At 40.4% G+C, this 19,585-nt stretch overlaps 1 protein-coding gene across 2 annotated transcripts; it reads left to right on the top strand.

Moving 5' to 3' along the window:
- Positions 1-8,966: 8,966 nt before the first annotated feature.
- On the top strand, positions 8,967-18,879 carry LOC103711211 (mitochondrial-processing peptidase subunit alpha-like). 2 transcript variants are annotated; one of them, XM_008797276.3, is made up of 13 exons: positions 8,967-9,184; positions 11,789-12,028; positions 12,120-12,416; positions 12,511-12,672; positions 12,759-12,926; positions 13,039-13,119; positions 13,294-13,360; positions 13,571-13,668; positions 16,324-16,396; positions 16,480-16,550; positions 16,642-16,691; positions 18,209-18,321; positions 18,421-18,879. In XM_008797276.3, exons 1-13 carry the CDS (start codon positions 9,146-9,148, stop codon positions 18,471-18,473), a joined length of 1,512 nt encoding a protein of 503 aa, XP_008795498.2. In that variant the 5' UTR covers positions 8,967-9,145; the 3' UTR covers positions 18,474-18,879. The 2 variants fall into 2 exon arrangements, with proteins under 2 accessions (XP_008795498.2, XP_008795496.2); XM_008797274.3 differs by having other exon boundaries at positions 8,973-9,184; positions 12,505-12,672.
- Positions 18,880-19,585: the final 706 nt, after the last annotated feature.

The raw sequence follows: 19,585 nt of genomic DNA, 5'->3' as shown, positions 1-19,585 counted from the left end.
AGGTCCAAATCCATTTCCTGCTTCAGGATATCTGAAGTTTAGCGGGAGGCTGCGTTTCATTTGGGATCAGGTACATCTATGGAAAGGCGAATGGTGTCGCTAACTAGATGGCCTCCTTTGTGACATACCACATGGGTGGGGTATTCTTGATCAGTAAGGCTCACCTTCCAAAATCCTTGCTGGATGTTTTATTTTTTGATTTGTTTTGGATATATTCATACTAAAGTGATATAAGTCTCCTACCGTAGAAAAAATATAAAACTATTTTGATGGATGTGACTTCAGCTTACTAAAAGGGTGACTAGTATACAAAGTATTCGGCTAGCAGCGGACGGAATCCTATAGGTTGCATTTTGTCACTTCCCTTGCCCCTATACTAATTTAACCTGAATATATTTCGGGGGGGTTCTATATACACCCCCCCTATTGCTAAGGACACCCCCCAAAAACCAAAAAAAAAAACCCAAACTAACCTTTAGTGTAATTACCATATTGCCCTTGAAATTTTCTCAGTACACCCCCCCTTCCTCCTCCTCCGTTTCGTTTTGAAAAGAAAAAAAAAACACCCCTCAAACCCCCCTTAAACCCCTCGATCCATTTACATCGTTTAGGCGATCTTTGAAGGAGATTTAAGCCCCATTCGAAGCATGGACAAGCAACTAGTGATTTGGGACGAAGAATCGGCCGCAAAGGTACGTGTTCCACCTTGTTTCGAAATTTTTTTTTTTTCACGGTTCGTGCTCCGTTCGGCACTGGATCGCCGAACAAAAGGCTTCTGTTCGGCTGAACAGTGCCGAACAGAAGCCTTCTGTTCGGCAACACTCAACCGAACAGAAGCCTTCTGTTCGGCTGAACAGTGCCGAACAGAAGGCTTCTGTCCGGCACTGTGCAGCCGAACAGAAGGCTTCTGGTGCCAAATCGCGTGCCGTGCTGAATTTTGTGCCGAACAGATCCTCTGATTCATTAATTCTTGGTGATAAATTATTTTATATGTAGGGCTATGCTACAACCGAATCGAGTATAATTGGATCAGAATTTGTACTGGATTACACAAGCGAATTTACAACTTACGAGGTATTATAATGTATTGTGCAATTTTGTATTAGTTTAGCGAGCTATTTTTACAACTGTGTACTTACATAAATTGTTTAATGTATAGATCTTCAAGAGTAGAGAGGACTTGTGTAATTGGTGTCGTGAAGCTGGGAGGCGAAATGGTTTTGTTGTTGTAATCAAATCATCCGATGCAGGTACCATTTCTAAGAAACCCAGAATTACGTTAGGTTGTGAGAGGGGTGGGACGTACCGAACCAAAAAAGAAAAGCGAATAAAGACTGCCTGTGGGACAAAGAAGTGTGGATGCCCTTTTGCATTAAGAGGAAAGAAATTGGATACTGCGGATGATTGGATATTACTGGTCGTATGTGGAGTGCACAATCATCCCGCTGCAGAGAATCTGGAGGGGCACTCATATGCAGGGAGATTATCTGAGCAGGAGACGGAATTGTTAGTGGATATGTCGAAGAGTTTGGTTCGTCCAAAGGACATATTATCCACATTGAAGGAAAGAGATGCCCTCAATGTTACGACTATCAAGACTATCTACAATGTACGTCAACGGTTTAAGGTTGTAGAGAAAGCCGGGAGGTCTGAAATGCAACATCTATTAGGTAAATTATCAGAGGCTAAATATATTGAGTGGCATAGGAATTGTACTAATACGGATGTTGTGCATGACTTATTTTGGGCACACCCTGGCAGCATTGATTTGTTCCGTGCATTTCCCCGTGTGTTGATAATGGATTGCACGTACAAGACGAATAGGTATCGTCTTCCGCTCTTAGAGATTGTGGGGGTGACATCTACTGACATGACATTTTCAATTGCTTTTGTATACTTAAATTCTGAGCGGGAAGAAAGCTATACTTGGGCATTAGAGAGATTGCGCAGTGTCATAGCTGATGATGTTTTGCCTGAGTTGATTGTTACAGATAGAGACTTGGCTTTGATGAATGCAATTCATAGAGTATTTCCTACTGCTAGACATTTATTATGTAGATGGCATATTAGTAGGAATGTTTTGGCCAAGTGCAAAAAATTTTTCGAATTGAAGGAGAAATGGGATAAATTTATTATGAGTTGGAATGTACTAGTGCTGTCCTCCACGGAAGACGAGTATAATGATCGCTGGAGTGCACTGCAGAGAGAGTTCGGTACCTATCCAGATGCACTACAGTATGTGTCAGATACTTGGCTGAGCAAATACAAGGAAAGATTTGTTGCGGCGTGGACGGATACATGCAGGCACTACGGAAATGTGACGACAAATAGGTATCACAAATAAAGACTCATTTAATTTTAATTTGCCTCAATTGTTATATCTAACTTTCATTTGTTTACTAGGGTCGAGAGTGCACATGCAAAGCTCAAAAAGCAGCTTGGATCAAGCCAAGGAAGTTTCGAGTCATCTTGGACTAGAATACATGGATTGATTGAGTTGCAGCACAGCTCCGTTAAAGCCTCATTGGAGAAGAGTTTATTGGTAGTGCAGCACAACTTCAAGCCAGCTGAATTCAAAGAGTTGCGAGGTTTCATATTTATAAGTGCGTTAAATCATGTCCTCGCCCAATCGAAACGAGCCAATTCAGTTGGGTTTGATGATTCAAATTGTGGGTGCGCTATTCGACGCACACATGGTATACCATGTGCTCACCAGATTGCGCGGTACAGGGTGGAAGGTCGGCCCATTCCTCTCGACTGCATAGATCCTCATTGGAGGAAACTTGATATTGTGCCTACCCCCCCCCGTGCAGCCAATTCAGTTGAGTTGTGATGCAGAGTTAGATTTGATTGCGCTACGATTCAAGAAGTTAGATGGGGCTTCTCAATTGCAGATGATCAAGAAGTTACGAGAGATTGCAAGTCCAGATAGTACACCTCTTTTAGAGCCTGCAAAACGGAAGACCGGTTCACGTGGGCGCGCTTCAATGAAGGTTGATACGTCTACTCGACGTGACCCGTCTGCGTTTGAGTTGGTTCTATCTGGACAGGATAGTTATTCACCTGGTGTTGAGAAAGTTACCATCCGCAATCCATCTACTCAGATTCAAAAGAGGCGGCCCAACCAAAAGGTAAGTACCAAATATTTATTTCCTTACAATAGGTATCACAACGTCTACGGGACGGTCCGTGCCGTGCCGGTATGTGATGTGCCGATACGGGACATGTCGGGACGTGCCGTGCCGAGATGTGCCGATACGGGACATGTCGGGACGTGCCGTGCCGAGATGTGCCGATACGGGACATGTCGGGACGTGCCGTGCCGAGATGTGCCGATACGGGATGTGCCATGCCGAGATGTGCCGATACGGGATGTGCCGTGCCGAGATGTGCCGATACGGGACATGTCGGTACGTGCCGTGCCGAGATGTGCCGATACGGGACATGTCGGGACGTGCCGTGCCGTGCCGGTACGGGATGTGCTGAGACGGATAACTATTTGGATATTTCTGCTATTGTTACATATTTTCTATCATTTGATATTATTTGCAGGTTTTTCGTACTAGAGCCCAGTCACATACGCCCATTATCTATATTGATGCTATTCCTTCTGCCTTGAGACCATACATCCAGCATATCAAGGATGTAAAAGCTGATGGGAATTGCGGATTTAGGGCAATAGCTGACTTACTGGGATTTGGAGAAGATGACTGGGTGCGTGTTAGGAAGGATTTATTGCAAGAGTTGCAATGTCATTCGGACCACTATCGCACATTATATGGTGTGGAAGGGACGATTGCTGAGATCACTCATGCATTATCATATTATGATGATTGTCCACCATATGACAGATGGATGACTATGCCGGACATGGGTCATCTTATAGCATCCTGCTATAATGTTGTCCTATACCATCTCTCGTTGCAACAATGTCTGACCTTTCTACCTCTCCGTTCTGTGCCAGTACCTCTTCTATCCCGCAAAGATATCGCTATCGGATTCGTAAATGGAAATCATTTTGTTGAGGTACTACGTTCACAACACTTGCGAATATTTAATTTTGCTTATTTAATTTTGCTTATTTATAATTTTGTAGCTATTAATATTTTCTTATTTCTAATTTTGAAGGTGTTCTTGTTGCCGGGACATCCCGTTCCGCCAGTAGCGACCAACTGGCGAAAATATCATCTTCCTTGTGCTACCGGATGGAAAAATTCATATGAAGCCCGGATTCAACAGTTCAAAGAGAGCATCTCACCTAATGTTATAATTAGCGAGACAGTAGAGTTAGATTGATTGTTTATATATGTACAATTTTTGAAAGTTGTAAATTTTTTTGGGCTCTTAGAGTCATGTACTGTGAAACTCCATCATCAATATAAATCAAAAAATATCTGTCTTCGCATTGTTAGATTGATTGTTATGTGCACTGTTATATTTGTGTAAAATAGAACGGGCCAGGCTTTACAAAGATTACACGTAAATGTACCAAAAATATATATTTTTCATTAATATCAACAGTTTCAAATTACAAAAAAAAAAAAAAGTCGAAGCTACATAATCAAAATAAAGGCTCCATCATCAATCCCTATGACGCCGTCGTCGACGCGTGTACTGCTGTACGTCCGAATGAGAGGGTGCTGGATCCGAATGAGAGGGTGCTGTACTCGGGCCAGGCTCATCACCCAGAAGTAATTGATGCATCTGACAAATAGCATGAAATAGGTGCCCGGCACCTAGTGACGTAGCCTCTGAGGGACCCATCCGTACAATGTCGGTACTGATACCGAGTGCATCTGCAATACGCCGCCGGTGCATGTCAGCATCATCATGACCTCCCCTAGCTCCAGAATGAGTACTCGAGCGTAGATGAGGAGGCTGAACTGCAACGTGCGTGATACGGAGATACCACTCCATGTATCCCGGTACGCTGTCTGATGGCCGGGTAACTGGGTGGCTCCTGCTCGCCTGGCTCAGCACGTGGTCCTCCCACCGCTCCCAAAGCTGATCCATATAGGAGTAATGTATCCGGTACGAGCCTGCTGTGGAACCTCTGTTGGCTCGCGTAGGGGCTAGTGGCGCTCGAGGGATGGTCTGAATACGACCAAACTGTCTAAGAACCCTTTCTGGATGATAGGGTTCTACGATATCAAGGCACTTGATGGAGCCACTAAAAAATGCGATATCAACATATGGGCGATCTCCCCGAAGCCGATGATGGGGATCCCAAATAACCGGCAAAACAAAAGGTCCATTTCAGTTTTATACTATATCGCATATTAAAAGTACTGACAAACACAAGCAAATGGTAATATGATACGTACCTCATCGATGCTCAAAAGGTCCAATGACTCACGTAGAACCACTAAATGGTCCATCGTGGTACGGGATGGAGTACCGGGCATCCAGCGGTGCACGCGGGGACTGGCATCAGTATACTCAAGCGACGAGTGAGGACTGAGTGCTGGAAAATGCTCATAAATCCATGCCTGCAGAAGCGTCATATAACCACTGATCTGTCTCACTGATGACCTCGACGCAATCCCCAACTGCCGATACAAATATGCTAAGGCAGCTGTACCCCAGGCATATGTGCTCACCCTATCCAGATCCCGCAGTAAACACAGATACGCTATAGGCACCCTGGTCCCACTCTTATCAGCAAAGAGTGTGCAGCCTAACAAAAATAACAAATAGGCTCGTGCTGCACACTCTATCCTCTGCTGGCTGTCTCTATCAGATACAGAGTGAAACTGAGTCCTCAGCCACTCCATCCTCACAGACTGACCGCACGATGACAGTACCTCCTGACGCGCGTCTCCAGCTGACACCCCCAACAACTCCACAAGTAGCTCCTCAGCATCCCGATCACTCATCCTCTCAGGAGAAACTGCTACTGAGGCACCTGCGACAGGAATTCCTAAAATGGCGGATACATCATCCAACGTGATAGTGATCTCGCCAAATGGTATATGGAAGGTGTTCGTCTCGGGCTGCCATCTCTCTACGAAGCCCGAAATCAGAATCTTATCGGTGAATCGATAAGAGCACTGTACTAACTCTATGAGGCCCGACTGCCTCAATAGTGCTTTGAACCTGGTATTTGGTTGGTTTGAAGACCACCACTTCCATTCACCAACCTTGGCAGTATGGTTCATGCACTTTAGTGGAGCCCGTTCCTGTAATATAAATGTATAATTACTACTACTTTATAAAACATCAATAAACAAAATATAATGCTATAACAAATAAACAATACCTGTTGCCTCCAGATGGAAGCTGCTATATGCGTCCTGAAACTGATCAGGACGGACTCATCCTCTGGACCTCCTGGACATGGTCCAACGGACTCATCGTCTTCGCCCCTAGCGGGTATATCATCATGCTCTGACTCAGGAGAGGGCGATGGCATATGAGCAGGCTCGGGAGAAGCAATCCTAGCACGACGTCTCCTAGCTGACGCCGTAGGTCTAACTCTGGAGGGACCGGGATCCATGTCTGAAAATATAGAAATTCAATGTTAGGCTATATCAAAGAAAATAATTCAATTGCATACATAAATGATAAATGATAAAACAAGCCAAAAAAGAAACAAGTTACTTCTTGGAATCTACATGATTGGGTTTTGTGATAAATAATTCAATGTTACTTTAATTGCATACATAAATGATAATTCAAAAGTATACGACTCGTAAACTCAAGACATAACTCAATAATAGACTTTACCTAAAACTATGCCGCAGTTCTTAGTTTTTGTTTTTAGTTTTTGTTCGTTAACTAATGTTGTGGTTTTATTATTTGATAGAGCATTTGATATGAGATAATCATTCCAAGATCAAGAATGACATCGATGAAGGTAACAAGATCATCATATTTGGATGCACCATGTTAATGCTATATGATAATGATTCTAAATTATCCCTACTTCTCAAATTACTATCTAATCTAGTAATGAAAAACTTGTCCTTGATGTTGGGTATCCAATTCACCCTAAGGACGTGATCTAGGCTAAAATTTGGGAATAAAAATAATCCTTAGTCTAGCAACAGAAAAAAAAAAAAAAAAATTGGATTCGGCCCCATGGGGACCAAGATACATTGGGTCGGCCCCATGGGGCCGAACCAATGGATTTTGGTCGGCCCCATGCAGCGGGTCGGCCCCATGGGGCCGAACCGAAGGCACTGGTTCAAAGAACCAGTGCCGAACGATTTGGGGAGGCGTGCGGGGGGGGGGGGGGGGAGCTACCTCGAGGTGGTCGTGGAGGCGCCGGCGAGGTGCTCGTTGCTCGGGAGATGGCCGGGGAGGTGGTTCCGGGAGAAGCCGGCGAGGTGGTCGGAGATCGGGAGAATGCCGGCGACGAGAGGGAGAAGGAGGAACGGGGGGGGGGGTTTGGGCGTTGGCGAGGTGCTTTGGGCGGAACAGTTCAAAGGGAGACGGAGGGGGTTTGGCCGCCGGCGAGGTGCTTGAGGCGAGGTTTTTTGGGCGGAAGGGAGAAGCCGGCGGGTGTTTTGGAGGGGAAGAGCGGGGTGGGGGGGGTTTGGGGGGTGTAGAGAGCAATTTAGGTGAGGGGGTGGGGAGGGTGGGGGGTAATTTAGGAATTTTTAATTTTTTAGGGGTGTCCTTAGCAAATGGGGGGGTGTAGAGAGTATTTAATTTTTTTTTAATTTTTGGGGGGTGTCCTGAGCAATAGGGGGGGTGTATATAGAACCACCCTATATTTCGTGGTTGTCCTCACCGTGTGTAGTACCTTCTAACTCGGCATCCTTGGAACTGTCTTCTTTCTTTCTTTTTCTTTTTTTTTTCTTTTTTTTTTGGTACAACGGCTGCTTATGTTATTCTAGCATAAATACAGCTAACAGAATTTAGAGAAAGAAAGTGACAAAACATTGGAATAGAAAATCCTTAGCATGTCCAAAGAAGCTCCCCAAAATGTTGAGGAGTATAGAAGGCAACTCAGCCAGCGGCACTGTTTACCTTTCAATATACATGCACGGCCTGAAATGCACCACTCATCCACTATCCACCGGATGTCGTTTAGTAAAGGGTTTACAGCCCCCTCTGGCCCTCCTCTCGGATCCAATCAGCTGCATCCTCGTGTCTTTTAAAGGAACCGAAGGCATCAGGTTGTATGCTGTGTGATGCTTCAGAGCTCAATACATGACCAATGCTGCGAAGGGCTATCATATTGTTTTAATAAGCTTCAAAACAAATGTTATATAATTAGTCAGCTATTTATTTAATTATGTGCCCGATATGGTTACGAGAAGCTTTATCCGGCCAAAGAGAAGTTTGAGGCAAAAGAACACGGAATACGGTCCACGGGGTATGGGAGTTTAAAGATCGTTTGGCTATTAGTGGACCCAACAAATCACTCCATTGGTCTCCAGAACTCCCGTGAATCCTACGCCTCGGTTCTTTGAACCATATGCCATAGCAGTCCCGGTAGCATTTAAAGATTCCGTTTCGCAAATACGTCATCGTTTAGCTAATATTGTTCAAAAAAATATCTGACCGTCAAATTCATTCCATATATATATATATATATATATAAAATAAGTCGGCTACTCACATAGCACTGATATGAGCATAGCCAGCTAAAGAAGTCTGCTGGATTTATATAAGATCTCTCGTGAGCAGCAAATGAGGCAACTCAATTTGCAGCTCAGTTTATCTTCCGGAGAATATGTCTGACTTGGACAACACGACACTTCGATATCATCCATCGTGTGTCACTGAGAAGCAGGTGCTCTGGCACATCTCGCCTCTGATCCCATAATTGCTCAATCAACGCAGCTGAATCCCCCTTCAAAATAATTCTATCAACTTCTAGTATTTCTCATTTTAACGGAAAATGATATCTAGAGACAAATTCTTGATAATTTTGTTACGCATGGGGGGATTTAGAGACAAATTACAGATAAGTCGGATTTGGAAGCATATTGGACGGCTCTGATTAGATATTCTCGATGCTTGATCCTTAATCAGGGAAAGCAGGGTCAACGTTCACTCGTTCAGCATCCAAGATGTGGTGAGCTGTGGGAGTAATATATTCCTCTCCGTCGTCCGGCGGCTCCTCTCTCGTCCTCCGTTCTTGGGAAGCGAATCCCCGTTGTCTTCTCCGATCGAGGGTGTGGTTCCTCCGATCATGTACCGAGCTTTGGGATCCCACCTCAGGGCTCTCGAGGTTGGTCCTCGCAAAACGCTGATGCCGTTGTCCTTTTCTCGCATAATTTGCTTTTGTCGACGGCATTGATCTACTGTGATTTTCGATTTCGTTAGAAGTTCTTGGATCTCAACAGTGTCGGTTCCATATTGGTGATTTGGTATTTTTTTTTTTTTAAAGACAAGATGCTGTTGTTTAGATTAATGAGGAGTCACGAAGGATTAACCTAATTGTTTCTTTGATAGTTTGGATCTTGTTTGTATACTGTTCTTTTTTTTTTTTGCCCATTTGGTATGCTGTCGTGAGGAGAAGATAAATCTGACTCAATTTTTTGGTTTCTTCCACAACATCAATTTGTGAAGAATGTTTCAGCTAGCCATCTTTTACCGTCAGTATTTTTGTTGCTGCTGCGGTGACAGCTAAAATTGCAGTTTCGGGTGATAGATAACTAACTTTTCCATATTGAAGATCCATAATTGGTGCATTTCTATGAAATTTTAGCTAAGTAATTTTTTTTTAGTAACTCGCTGGCCATATATATGATGAAATTTTCCCGCAAAACCCTGTTCGTATGAAAGTGGTATACCTTAGACGTCACCAGTGTGGTTCTCATGCAAGAAGGTAGAGAGTTATCATTAGTTTGTGAGAACTGGAATTTTCTTGGTGAGATAGCCTTTTGGTGAGCGTAGCTGATTTTTGCCATCCGTGCAAGATGTAAAGAGCATGTTGTAGGGAATATAGTTTATCAATGTTTCTTAGAAAAAAAGGGCGGAAGCATTTTGAACACTGTGTTATAAAGTGGTTGCTGTGCTTCAGCCAAAGCTTGGGAGTCACATAAGTGGATGAAAGTTTTTGATGAAAGGAAGAGAAACCCTAAAGACTTAGAAGTAGCAGAATAAATCTTTTGGGAAAGCAATACTCGCTGCTGTTACCTTCAACGAGAATTAATCGGTAATATAATTGACCCAAAATAAATGAGATCTAAAGTGCTGGTGATGTTTATAGTCATAAACACCATTTTGAAATTGATGTCATGGCAATTCACCATGGATCATCGCATTAATATCTGTTGGTTTCATTGTTGATATAAAAGTAAAAAAAAAAGTTTGAGGTATATATAAAGTTTTAACTTTGAAGGAAGGTCTAGTAATTGTGAACATTGAAGTACATGGCAATAATATTTCATTTGGTAAAATGAAGTGACGATTTTACTTATGGCTTAAAAGCAAATTTTAAAGAAACAGAAGCGGTATATGTGCGGTTAAGTCACCGCATGGCATATTTGAGGCATGCAGGCACATAGATGGCTGCATATGTGATGTAGCCTCATCTTGATTTACAGGCTCCACAATACAGTAAGCTTGATTCAGATCTGATATGATCTGAGTGATATAGCACCAGTCTCCTTCAAAACTGATCAGTAGCCTGCTGTTAAGAGAGAAATAAAAGCAGAACTACTGCAGATCTTGTTTTGGATCTATAGAACGGTGATAATCTCCTGTGCTTTATCACAGCAACCAAGAATGTAGCCAAAATATTGTAATAGAGAGAGATAAGTGAAGATAGAATAGTAGAATAAGTGAATAAGCCAGGAAAAGGAAGAGAAAATACAGTAGAAATAAGAGAAGACTAAGAGTAAGAGGAATAAGGGAAGGTGCAAAAGTGACCAAACATATAGTACTTATTTTTTGCAGGTACATATGTAGTATGCGGTCATATATGTGATATGTGGGGCACATATATGATATGCAACTATATGTGTTACTACCCAGGCATATACTGCATGCTTATGCAGCCCAGCACATTAGGGGACTGCACATGGCTGGGTTTGCCTCTGCATATGGGGCTGCATAAACCGCTTTTTAAAACAATGCTCGAAAGTGCTGACACGATCTGATTTGTAAGAATAACAGGTTAAGGTTTATCTTTCTCAGCCATAATACATTAAAGATGTTACATCAGATACATGTATATGTAATAAATATTTCCAGTATTTAATTCCTACTTAACAATGCTCTATTACATATTTCCAGTACATATGTACGTACATACATACATTCATGTGTATTTATTATTATTTGAGAGGATCTAGAGAGGATGTTCTGATTTTCATGTCAGTTGAAACATTTATAGCTTTAGAGGAGCTTTTTCCTGTTTGAGCTTATGTTCCTTAAGGTTTTACATTTTCCTGCTATTCAGGAGCATAAATTGCTCACATAGACTTTACTATCTAGGGAGCAATGTGGATATTGTAAACAATATCTCCCTTTTGTGTGAATATTTATCAATATGTGATGATCTTCCTGATCAGTTTCATTTTTGCTCGTTACTTGATAAAAAGCTCTAGTTAATGTGGGATATGACATTGTCTTGAGATACCATTTATCATCAGATGTCATGTCTATAAATCGAGTTAAGCTTCCTTAAATTATATTGAACTTTAGAAGATATTTGAAAAGGCACAGCAAGTAAATCCTTGGTATGCTTAAATGTTCTTGTTAGAGCGTGTTTCTGAAGACTATTGTGAAAGTGGTTTTGTGGCAGTACTTTAGCTAGTTGTTGTAGTTGATGTGATGGATCTTAAGATAGTACTCAGACATCCTGATATCTCCGATTTGTTCTCAGCGCCATGCTGGTGGAGGTATTGGTGCTACCACTAGATCTGCAAGTACAAGTGTTGCAAAAAGGTCTTCTGGTGGATTTTTCAGCTGGCTTACTGGGGAGCAGTCTAGTCAACTTCCTCCTCTAGATTCCCCACTTGCAGGTGTTACACTTCCTCCTCCTTTGCCTGATTACGTAGAGCCAGAGAAGACTAAGATCACAACTCTCCCAAATGGTGTCAAAATTGCATCTGAATCATCAGCAGTATGTTTTTCACATTTTTATTTTAATCAATGGTAGTTTAACGTGTCTCTAGCTTATGAATGTGATAATCTTGCTTGTGTTGGATTGTCAGAACCCAGCTGCATCAATAGGACTATATGTTGATTGTGGTTCTGTATATGAAACACCTGTTTTATCTGGGGCCACACACCTCCTGGAGCGGATGGCCTTCAAAAGCACAACAAACAGGAGCCATTTGCGTATTGTCCGTGAAGTAGAAGCAATTGGCGGCAATGTCACGGCATCAGCTTCTCGTGAACAGATGGGTTATACTTTTGATGCTCTAAAAACATACGTGCCTGAGATGGTCGAGGTGCTTATCGATTGTGTCAGGAATGCTGTTTTCCTTGATTGGGAGGTCAATGAACAGGTATTCCATCTGAAGTAAACCCCTGCCTTTTGGTTGCTGATTTTGATTAGTTATAGGTGTTGACCCAGTCTCATCTTGTTAACTATAGCTGCAGAAAGTAAAGGCAGAGATTGGAGAAGTTTCTAGCAATCCCCAGGGTTTGCTCTTGGAGGCTATTCATTCTGCTGGCTATACTGGTGCATTGGCAAATCCTCTGATGGCTCCTGAATCTGCAGTAAACAGGTTGAATGCTACTATTTTAGAGGACTTTGTTAAGGTAAGATCAAGTAACTCGTCTCCTATAGCATAGGCTACAGGGATGATTCTCTACTTTGACATTTTTGTTTATTTTGAGAATGTTAGGAGAATTATACAGCTCCTAGAATGGTACTTGCGGCATCAGGCGTGGATCATGAGGAGTTGGTATCAGTTGCTGAACCACTCTTATCTGACCTTCCAAAGGTGTCTCGCCCTGAAGAGCCAAGATCAGTATATGTTGGAGGAGAGTATCGATGTCAAGCGAGTTCTGCAGTATGTTTTAAGAGTTTCCAACCTGTTTAATGCCAATTTTTTATGTATTTTTCCCTTTTGGATTATAAGCCTTGTCTCTTTCTACCGAACTTATTTTTATTTTTGCGAACAGCAAACACACGTTGCTCTTGCTTTTGAAGTTCCTGGTGGCTGGCATCAGGAGCAGGAAGCCATTACATTGACAGTACTTCAGGTCTTCTTTTAGTGGTTCATCAAGTTTTGAATCAGTTGACTTCTCCATTTTCTGGTTCTTTTCTATGTTTTAGGTTTTCATGAAATATGTTCCAGACACTAGTCCTTATAACTATTATTGTCTGTTATTAGATATCATATAGACTGATGCCGTGTTGATTCCATGTTCTTGCAGATGCTCATGGGTGGAGGAGGCTCTTTTTCTACTGGAGGTCCTGGGAAAGGAATGTATTCTCGGCTTTGTAAGTTCCAACCCATGCATAGCCATGTTTTCTTGGCTTGCCTGTAACTTAGCCATCAGACTCCTGTTCTCCATCTTTGTTTTTCCATTTTTTCTAAAGTAATATTACATCGGGGTACTCTTGAAGCATGACAGATGTCCGTGTTATCATTCATCAATATGTTCTGTAATTCGTGTATCTTTAACTTTTAAATGGGTGCATTGTTTACAGATCTTCGCATCTTAAATGAGTTCCAACAAATCCAGTCGTTCTCTGCTTTCAACAGTGTTTACAATAATACTGGCATTTTTGGAATCCATGCAACCACAGTAAGCCACTCTTTTACTATGTATATGGAAATGTTATTAATATTTGACAGACATCTTATTATACTAATTTAAAATCTGAATTTCTTGGTCAGTATTCACCTTTTGGGGTTCCTTTAATCGTCCAGCTTTCTTTATATTCATCCTCTCAAGCTACTGTTTTTATGTAGTTTTATGATGCAGCCCTAGGGTTGGGACTGCTCAATAGTGAGTCTAGAGGCCCTTTCAATGAAGATGATCTCAATTCTCAAGTGAGATTTTGAGTGGTGTCATGGATTATCTGGAGGCAGTAAACCAAAACTTGTGTACCGGACTGCTAGATTAAGGGCTTTATAGAGTTCCATGGTTTGCTTATAATGAAAAGATGATTTACTACTGCCATCTGTAAATTTTAAGAAGCTCCATTTCAAGTTAACATGCAATAATCACAATTTTGTCTCTCAAAGACGAAGTATCATAAGGAGGGCAGATAGTGCAGATGAAAACAATCAAGTATGAGCTCTGTCATTTGACATTATAACAACGGATTAGATGGGATTCTTAGCAAGCTACACAAAAGTCAGCAAACATAATAAAACAAGACAACAAAAATAAAGGAAAATAGAAATGTGGGGGTTGGGGAAGATAGAGAAGAAGAGGAAGAAGACGCAGGGCTGCTATAAAAGAGGAAGCAAGAGGTGTTACTCATAAGCATATGGTTACCCAGGAGAAGAGGGGAGAGAGGCAGCGTGCCACTTTTTCTTTCCTTCTTTCATTTTTAGTTTGCGCAGGTTACCTTTTCTGGCAGTTGATATAGGCTGGTTTCATGTTACATGCAGGAGAATTTGGTTGTGTCAAACACGTAAACATTAGATGTCTTTTTTCATTGTTTTCCACTTCAATGTTCGAAGTTCAAAGTTCAAATTTTAGGTAACTGGAAGTTACAAAACTGAATATTATTTTAATAGTTCTGCGCTTTGTGTGTTTTTGGTGTTTAGTGATACCCTTTTGTTTTCATCTTGGTTGGATCGAATATTATATCTTATCTCCTACTATATAGAATGGGGACTTTTGAGCTTTTGCTGTATTATATCTTATCTCCTACTATATAGAATGGGGACTTTTGAGCTTTTGCTGTATTATATCTTATCTCCTACTATATAGAATGGGGACTTTTGAGCTTTTGCTGTCCAATGGATGTTCGATTGCCTCCCGTGAAATCACGTAGAAGAAGAGGCCCAACACAGAGTATAACATGGTTATTTATTAAAAAAAAATCTCATATGGATGAGAGTCTTATTTGATCTCTTTCTTGACATAATTGAGAAGTGCATGGAAAGCATGAACTCAGGCTTGGGAAGGGGAAGAGTCCATATCCAAGTGAGAAAGTCCAATACTGTGGTTTCTTTGTCATGTAATCTCTCTTAAGGATAAACTAATCTCATCTCTCTCCATTCATCGAAAGATTTATCTCCAATCAGATTAAAACACCGCTATCCTTACAAACTCCTACATGCATTACATGTGCCAAATACTACTTTATAATAGTAGCAGGAGTCTTTTTAAACTTTGCTAGGATTCTGGGTATTGTAGGTTATTTTTTAAGTAGGTTACATAGGAATGAATTTCTTAAGTCTTTGGATTTATATGGAATTTTGCTTTCTTGTTCATGTAAGCTCTATAAAGCATAAGTTGGTCTATAGGTAGAGAGAGTTGATAATTATACTTGGCATTGAGGCAGTGGCTTGGTTTTTTACACATTATCTTTGCATTTGAGGAGTCCCATGCCTGTCCCCGCTTTTCTTCCCTCTGCTCCTCTTTTTCTTCAACTTTCTCATGCAGCCCGTTTCATTTTCAAAAGCTCTTCACTTAACCTCCCATTGTGCAACAACGTGTGGATCATGGTTACAAAATCATAAAAAGAATCTGAAATGGTTATCGTGCAAGTTGATTTTAGATAACCCTATTGCAGTAGGATGGCACCACATGCAACATGATGAAAACCCACTGAATTAAATGCATCAATCAACTGGAACGCTGATTCATATGACATATTTTGATATCATTCCTTCTTATATATACCAACTATATAGTCTAAATATATTTGGGGGGTTTATACAGGTCAGCAAATTTTGCCACTTATTCTTGCCTAGGTTTTTATTTTCCTCCTATTGAGGGTACTGTTGAGGAAGTTTTTTCCCCAGAAAATCATTAGCAGTTCTGCAATGAGAAGTGCTTCCAATTAAGTTGATTTCTATTTGAGTATCCAAATGTTTTTGGCTTTCATCCTCCCTTGATTCTGAGTAGAGCAAGTCTTTTCTTTTTTTATAGAGTGGGAAAAGTGTAGGTAAAGCCACAACTCTTATAGAGAATTTGAAATCAACAAGGAAAAAAGGGGGGGGGGGGGTGTGCAGTCTGCTCGGAGGGTGAGAAATCAAAGAACCAGCTGCAAGATAGCCTAGCTACTTGCAAACTAAAAGCATCCACACAAGGACAGCACCCTAACTATGAAAAAGTAACATATCAGGCCTAGACTGAAGTGGTCTTGTAAACATATAAAATCCTTCTTGTGCATGTGCATCTGTGCACCTGTCATACTATATCAATTTTTATTGTTATACTGCACTCCTGCCATTGAATACCCGAAAACCTTTCTAAGAATTGGTTGTTTTAAATCAGGGTTCAGATTTTGTTTCCAAAGCTGTTGATTTGGCGGCAAGAGAACTTCTTGCACTTGCAACTCCAGGACAAGGTTTTTATTTGCACTTAATCTTGCAGTGAATTTTTCTAATAAACCTGGACTCTTTTTTATGGCTTCTCTTCCTTTTTGCATAGTTGACCAGACACAACTAGATCGTGCCAAGCAGTCTACTAAGTCTGCTGTTCTGATGAACCTGGAATCAAGAGTATGTTTTTGTTTATACCCTTTTGCAAGATTTAAAAAGAATTTGCATTGTTGCTGTGCTCATCTTTTAGACGTTTTTCCTTTAATCGCAGATGGTAGCATCAGAAGATATTGGGCGACAAATTTTGACATATGGAGAGAGGTGCAATCATTTCCATAACTTCTTCATGCACAAATGCTTGAGCATTTTTGCATCTTGTGACTTCGGTTTATTTTTGCACATGGTGCGTCTTTATGACGTGCGTCCTTGGGAGATAGGAACATCAGATAGGGGTGGATAAGTCTGGCTGAAGATGCGAGAGTATGTTCACTAATTTAAGATAAATAGTTATAAAGTTTTAATTGCCCACCTCAAATGGGGTATGAGATGGGATATACCAGGAGAATGAATATGCTGCAAAAATCTTAATAATGATAATACATTATTATTTTTTGGTCCAATTTCAATATTCTGACCGAATGGTATGTTTCCATGTCTGATTAAATCGTTCATTTAAATTTATGATTCAGATTAAAAAAAAGAAAATTAGAGTGCCAGCATCGTTCAGGAAAATGCAAAGAAAATATGGAATTTTGATAAGAAAAAAAAATAATGTTTGAGTTAACTTGAGCAATTCTCTTGGTAATTTTAGTGATGCATGGCCTATACCCGTCTACAACTAGCACTATTGGAAAAATCACAATGCTAGGGTATATTTCTATAAATGTTATCATGTGAATCTATTTTTCTCATTATGCTTTATAAAACATATAATAAATTGTCAGGAAATGTAATCTCATGTTCTATGACTTTGTGTTTTATTATATTTGGTCACATGCAACGTGGTGCCTAAGGTTGAAGATTGAGCATATCCATTTTACTGGAGTAAGGGATTAAGTGGACAAGTCTGAGGCCATAAGGAGACAACCCAGACATGGCCCATTTTGTCTTTTGTTGACTTTTAAGTTCTCTGCCCTAACTGGAATACGTCCAGAATGTGGAGTTTGATTTATTAATAATCAACCAAGATATTAATAATCAACCAAGATCCCTGTTGGGTATATTTATCCACTCTATTCAGAATCTTACCAAGATCTAAACCAGGGCCTGTTTTTAAATAATTGAATGAGACCTCACAAATTTAATCACAAATTCCATTTTTGGTCTGGGACCGTGCTGTGCACAAACCTTGATCCTTGTCTAAGATCTGGAGTGATTAAAAATATGCCATGACCTGACCTATTTGGGCGCCCTGCAGGGTTTGAAGCTCTTTGCCTACTTGAATCTGTTTTCAGGTGTGGATTAAATTAAATTTAATTATCTGTTCCTGTTTAATTCACCCTTTTTACTTGGAGCATCTATTAGACAGTCTGTAGCATGTACTTTGAGTGATTGTTTGCATAAAGCATCTAAAATTTGAAATAAAACTTTAACTGCAGTACATTAAATGTTTGTTTGTAAACTCTGCACAGCTGTCATAATGATTTGCTGAAGGTCTCTACTTTCTTCTAGCATCTAGTCTTAGCAGGAGATGCAGTAGCTTTAAATTTAATTCAATACACACAACTATTGCATAAAATTGTTGATTTTTCTTTGAGATGAGCATTCAAACAATTGCAACCAACATGTAGCCTTTTCAACAAATTAATGCATCTTCCTTTTTGCATTTGACCTTCCAGGAAACCAATCGAGCATTTTCTGAAAGCTCTTGATGAAGTTACACTGGAAGATATAACTTCAATTTCGCAGAAGATCATTTCTTCACCACTGACAATGGCATCTTGGGGAGATGGTATGTTCTGACTTACTTTTGGTAAAAATTATTAAAATGATTGATGGAAATGTTAATCCTTTACGGTTCTCATAGTTACCCACAATATCTTTCTTGTAGTTATCAACGTCCCCAGTTATGAATCTGTCAGCCGAAAGTTTCACTCGAAATGAATGTTTATGCACCTGAAAACTCAAGCCATATCCACAATTTTGTACATGCGGAAACAGAGTTCCCTTATATTGGACTTAGCAGCAGAGAATAAAATTTTTTAATTGCCCCCTTGGAAAATTTCATGTGGATCAGTAACATTGTTGGTTGTTGCAATCGGGACCTTCAGTTTCTTCAGCTGAGCTCGGAAACCAGGTTCTTGACAAGGTCCAGTGTATTTCTTATAATTCTCAGTATTTTGTAGCTTCTATCGATTACTTGGTCATGCTGCCAAAAGTGAATTTCTTATGCATGGCTGTCACGAGGTTATTTCTTATGAAGGCCAATTATTGTTCTTGAAATGGCTTCTGCTGCATATTTGACTTGGAAAATGAAAAAAAAAAATCATAGTGCTGGCTCATTTTAGAACTCTGACTTGCTACTAGTTATGTTTATTTTTCTTGGTTGATGATTAGTTGGTTGCATGGCAAACAGAAAAGAAAACTAAAATAATGACAGCCAGAAGGCCTTTCAGGTGGTCCCACTGGCGATTTCACTATGTTCTCTGATACGAGCTGGTTTTCTTTTCAGCCATTACCAACAAAGAATCTCACTGCCACTGTATGCGTATTTGCCCTAATTGTGAAGGAATTGAATGAGAAAATTGGTCTCCAGAAGTCTTGCTGGTTTGAAACTGGTGCTGGTTTCAAGTTGGTATTCTGAAATTGCTTTTCCAGAATTAGAATACCAATTGGGTTTTAATTGGTTTCTAAAGTTCGTTTTTCAGAAAACAAGTTTTTTTTTAAAAAAAAAAATTAAAAGCCCGCTCGCTACCCCTACTCACCCCTCTTATCCAGGATGGAGCCAAGATGTCCAAGCCGACTGAGGCAGATCTCGCGGAATTCAGAACTTTGTTTGTGAGGGTTCGTACCAAGGACCGATGCCACTTGAAATCATCCATACATATATTTGGTTTTAGAATAAAAATTTTGATTAGCTACATTAGAGGGGATCGCTCAACTATTACATTTTCTTAGAGAATTAAATTATTTCTTAATTAATAATGTAAATAGATTAGAAATATGAATATCGAAAAAAATATCAATATATCAAATTTTCATAAATAACTATTTTT

This window comes from Phoenix dactylifera, chromosome 11 (genome assembly GCF_009389715.1).
Source record: "Phoenix dactylifera cultivar Barhee BC4 chromosome 11, palm_55x_up_171113_PBpolish2nd_filt_p, whole genome shotgun sequence".
Lineage (NCBI taxonomy): Eukaryota > Viridiplantae > Streptophyta > Magnoliopsida > Arecales > Arecaceae > Phoenix > Phoenix dactylifera.
Note: the sequence above shows the minus strand (reverse complement) of the source record. Positions and strands in the feature narration are given on the sequence as shown.

Bases quoted from the DNA above. Each gene is read 5' to 3' on its own strand.
- LOC103711211 (XM_008797274.3), top strand. From the start codon at position 9,146: ATGTACCGAGCTTTGGGATCCCACCTCAGGGCTCTCGAG. The intron at 12,417-12,504 runs GTATTCCATCTG...TGTTAACTATAG, and splicing joins ATTGGGAGGTCAATGAACAG to CTGCAGAAAGTAAAGGCAGA. The intron at 16,397-16,479 runs GTTTTTATTTGC...CTTTTTGCATAG, and splicing joins ACTTGCAACTCCAGGACAAG to TTGACCAGACACAACTAGAT.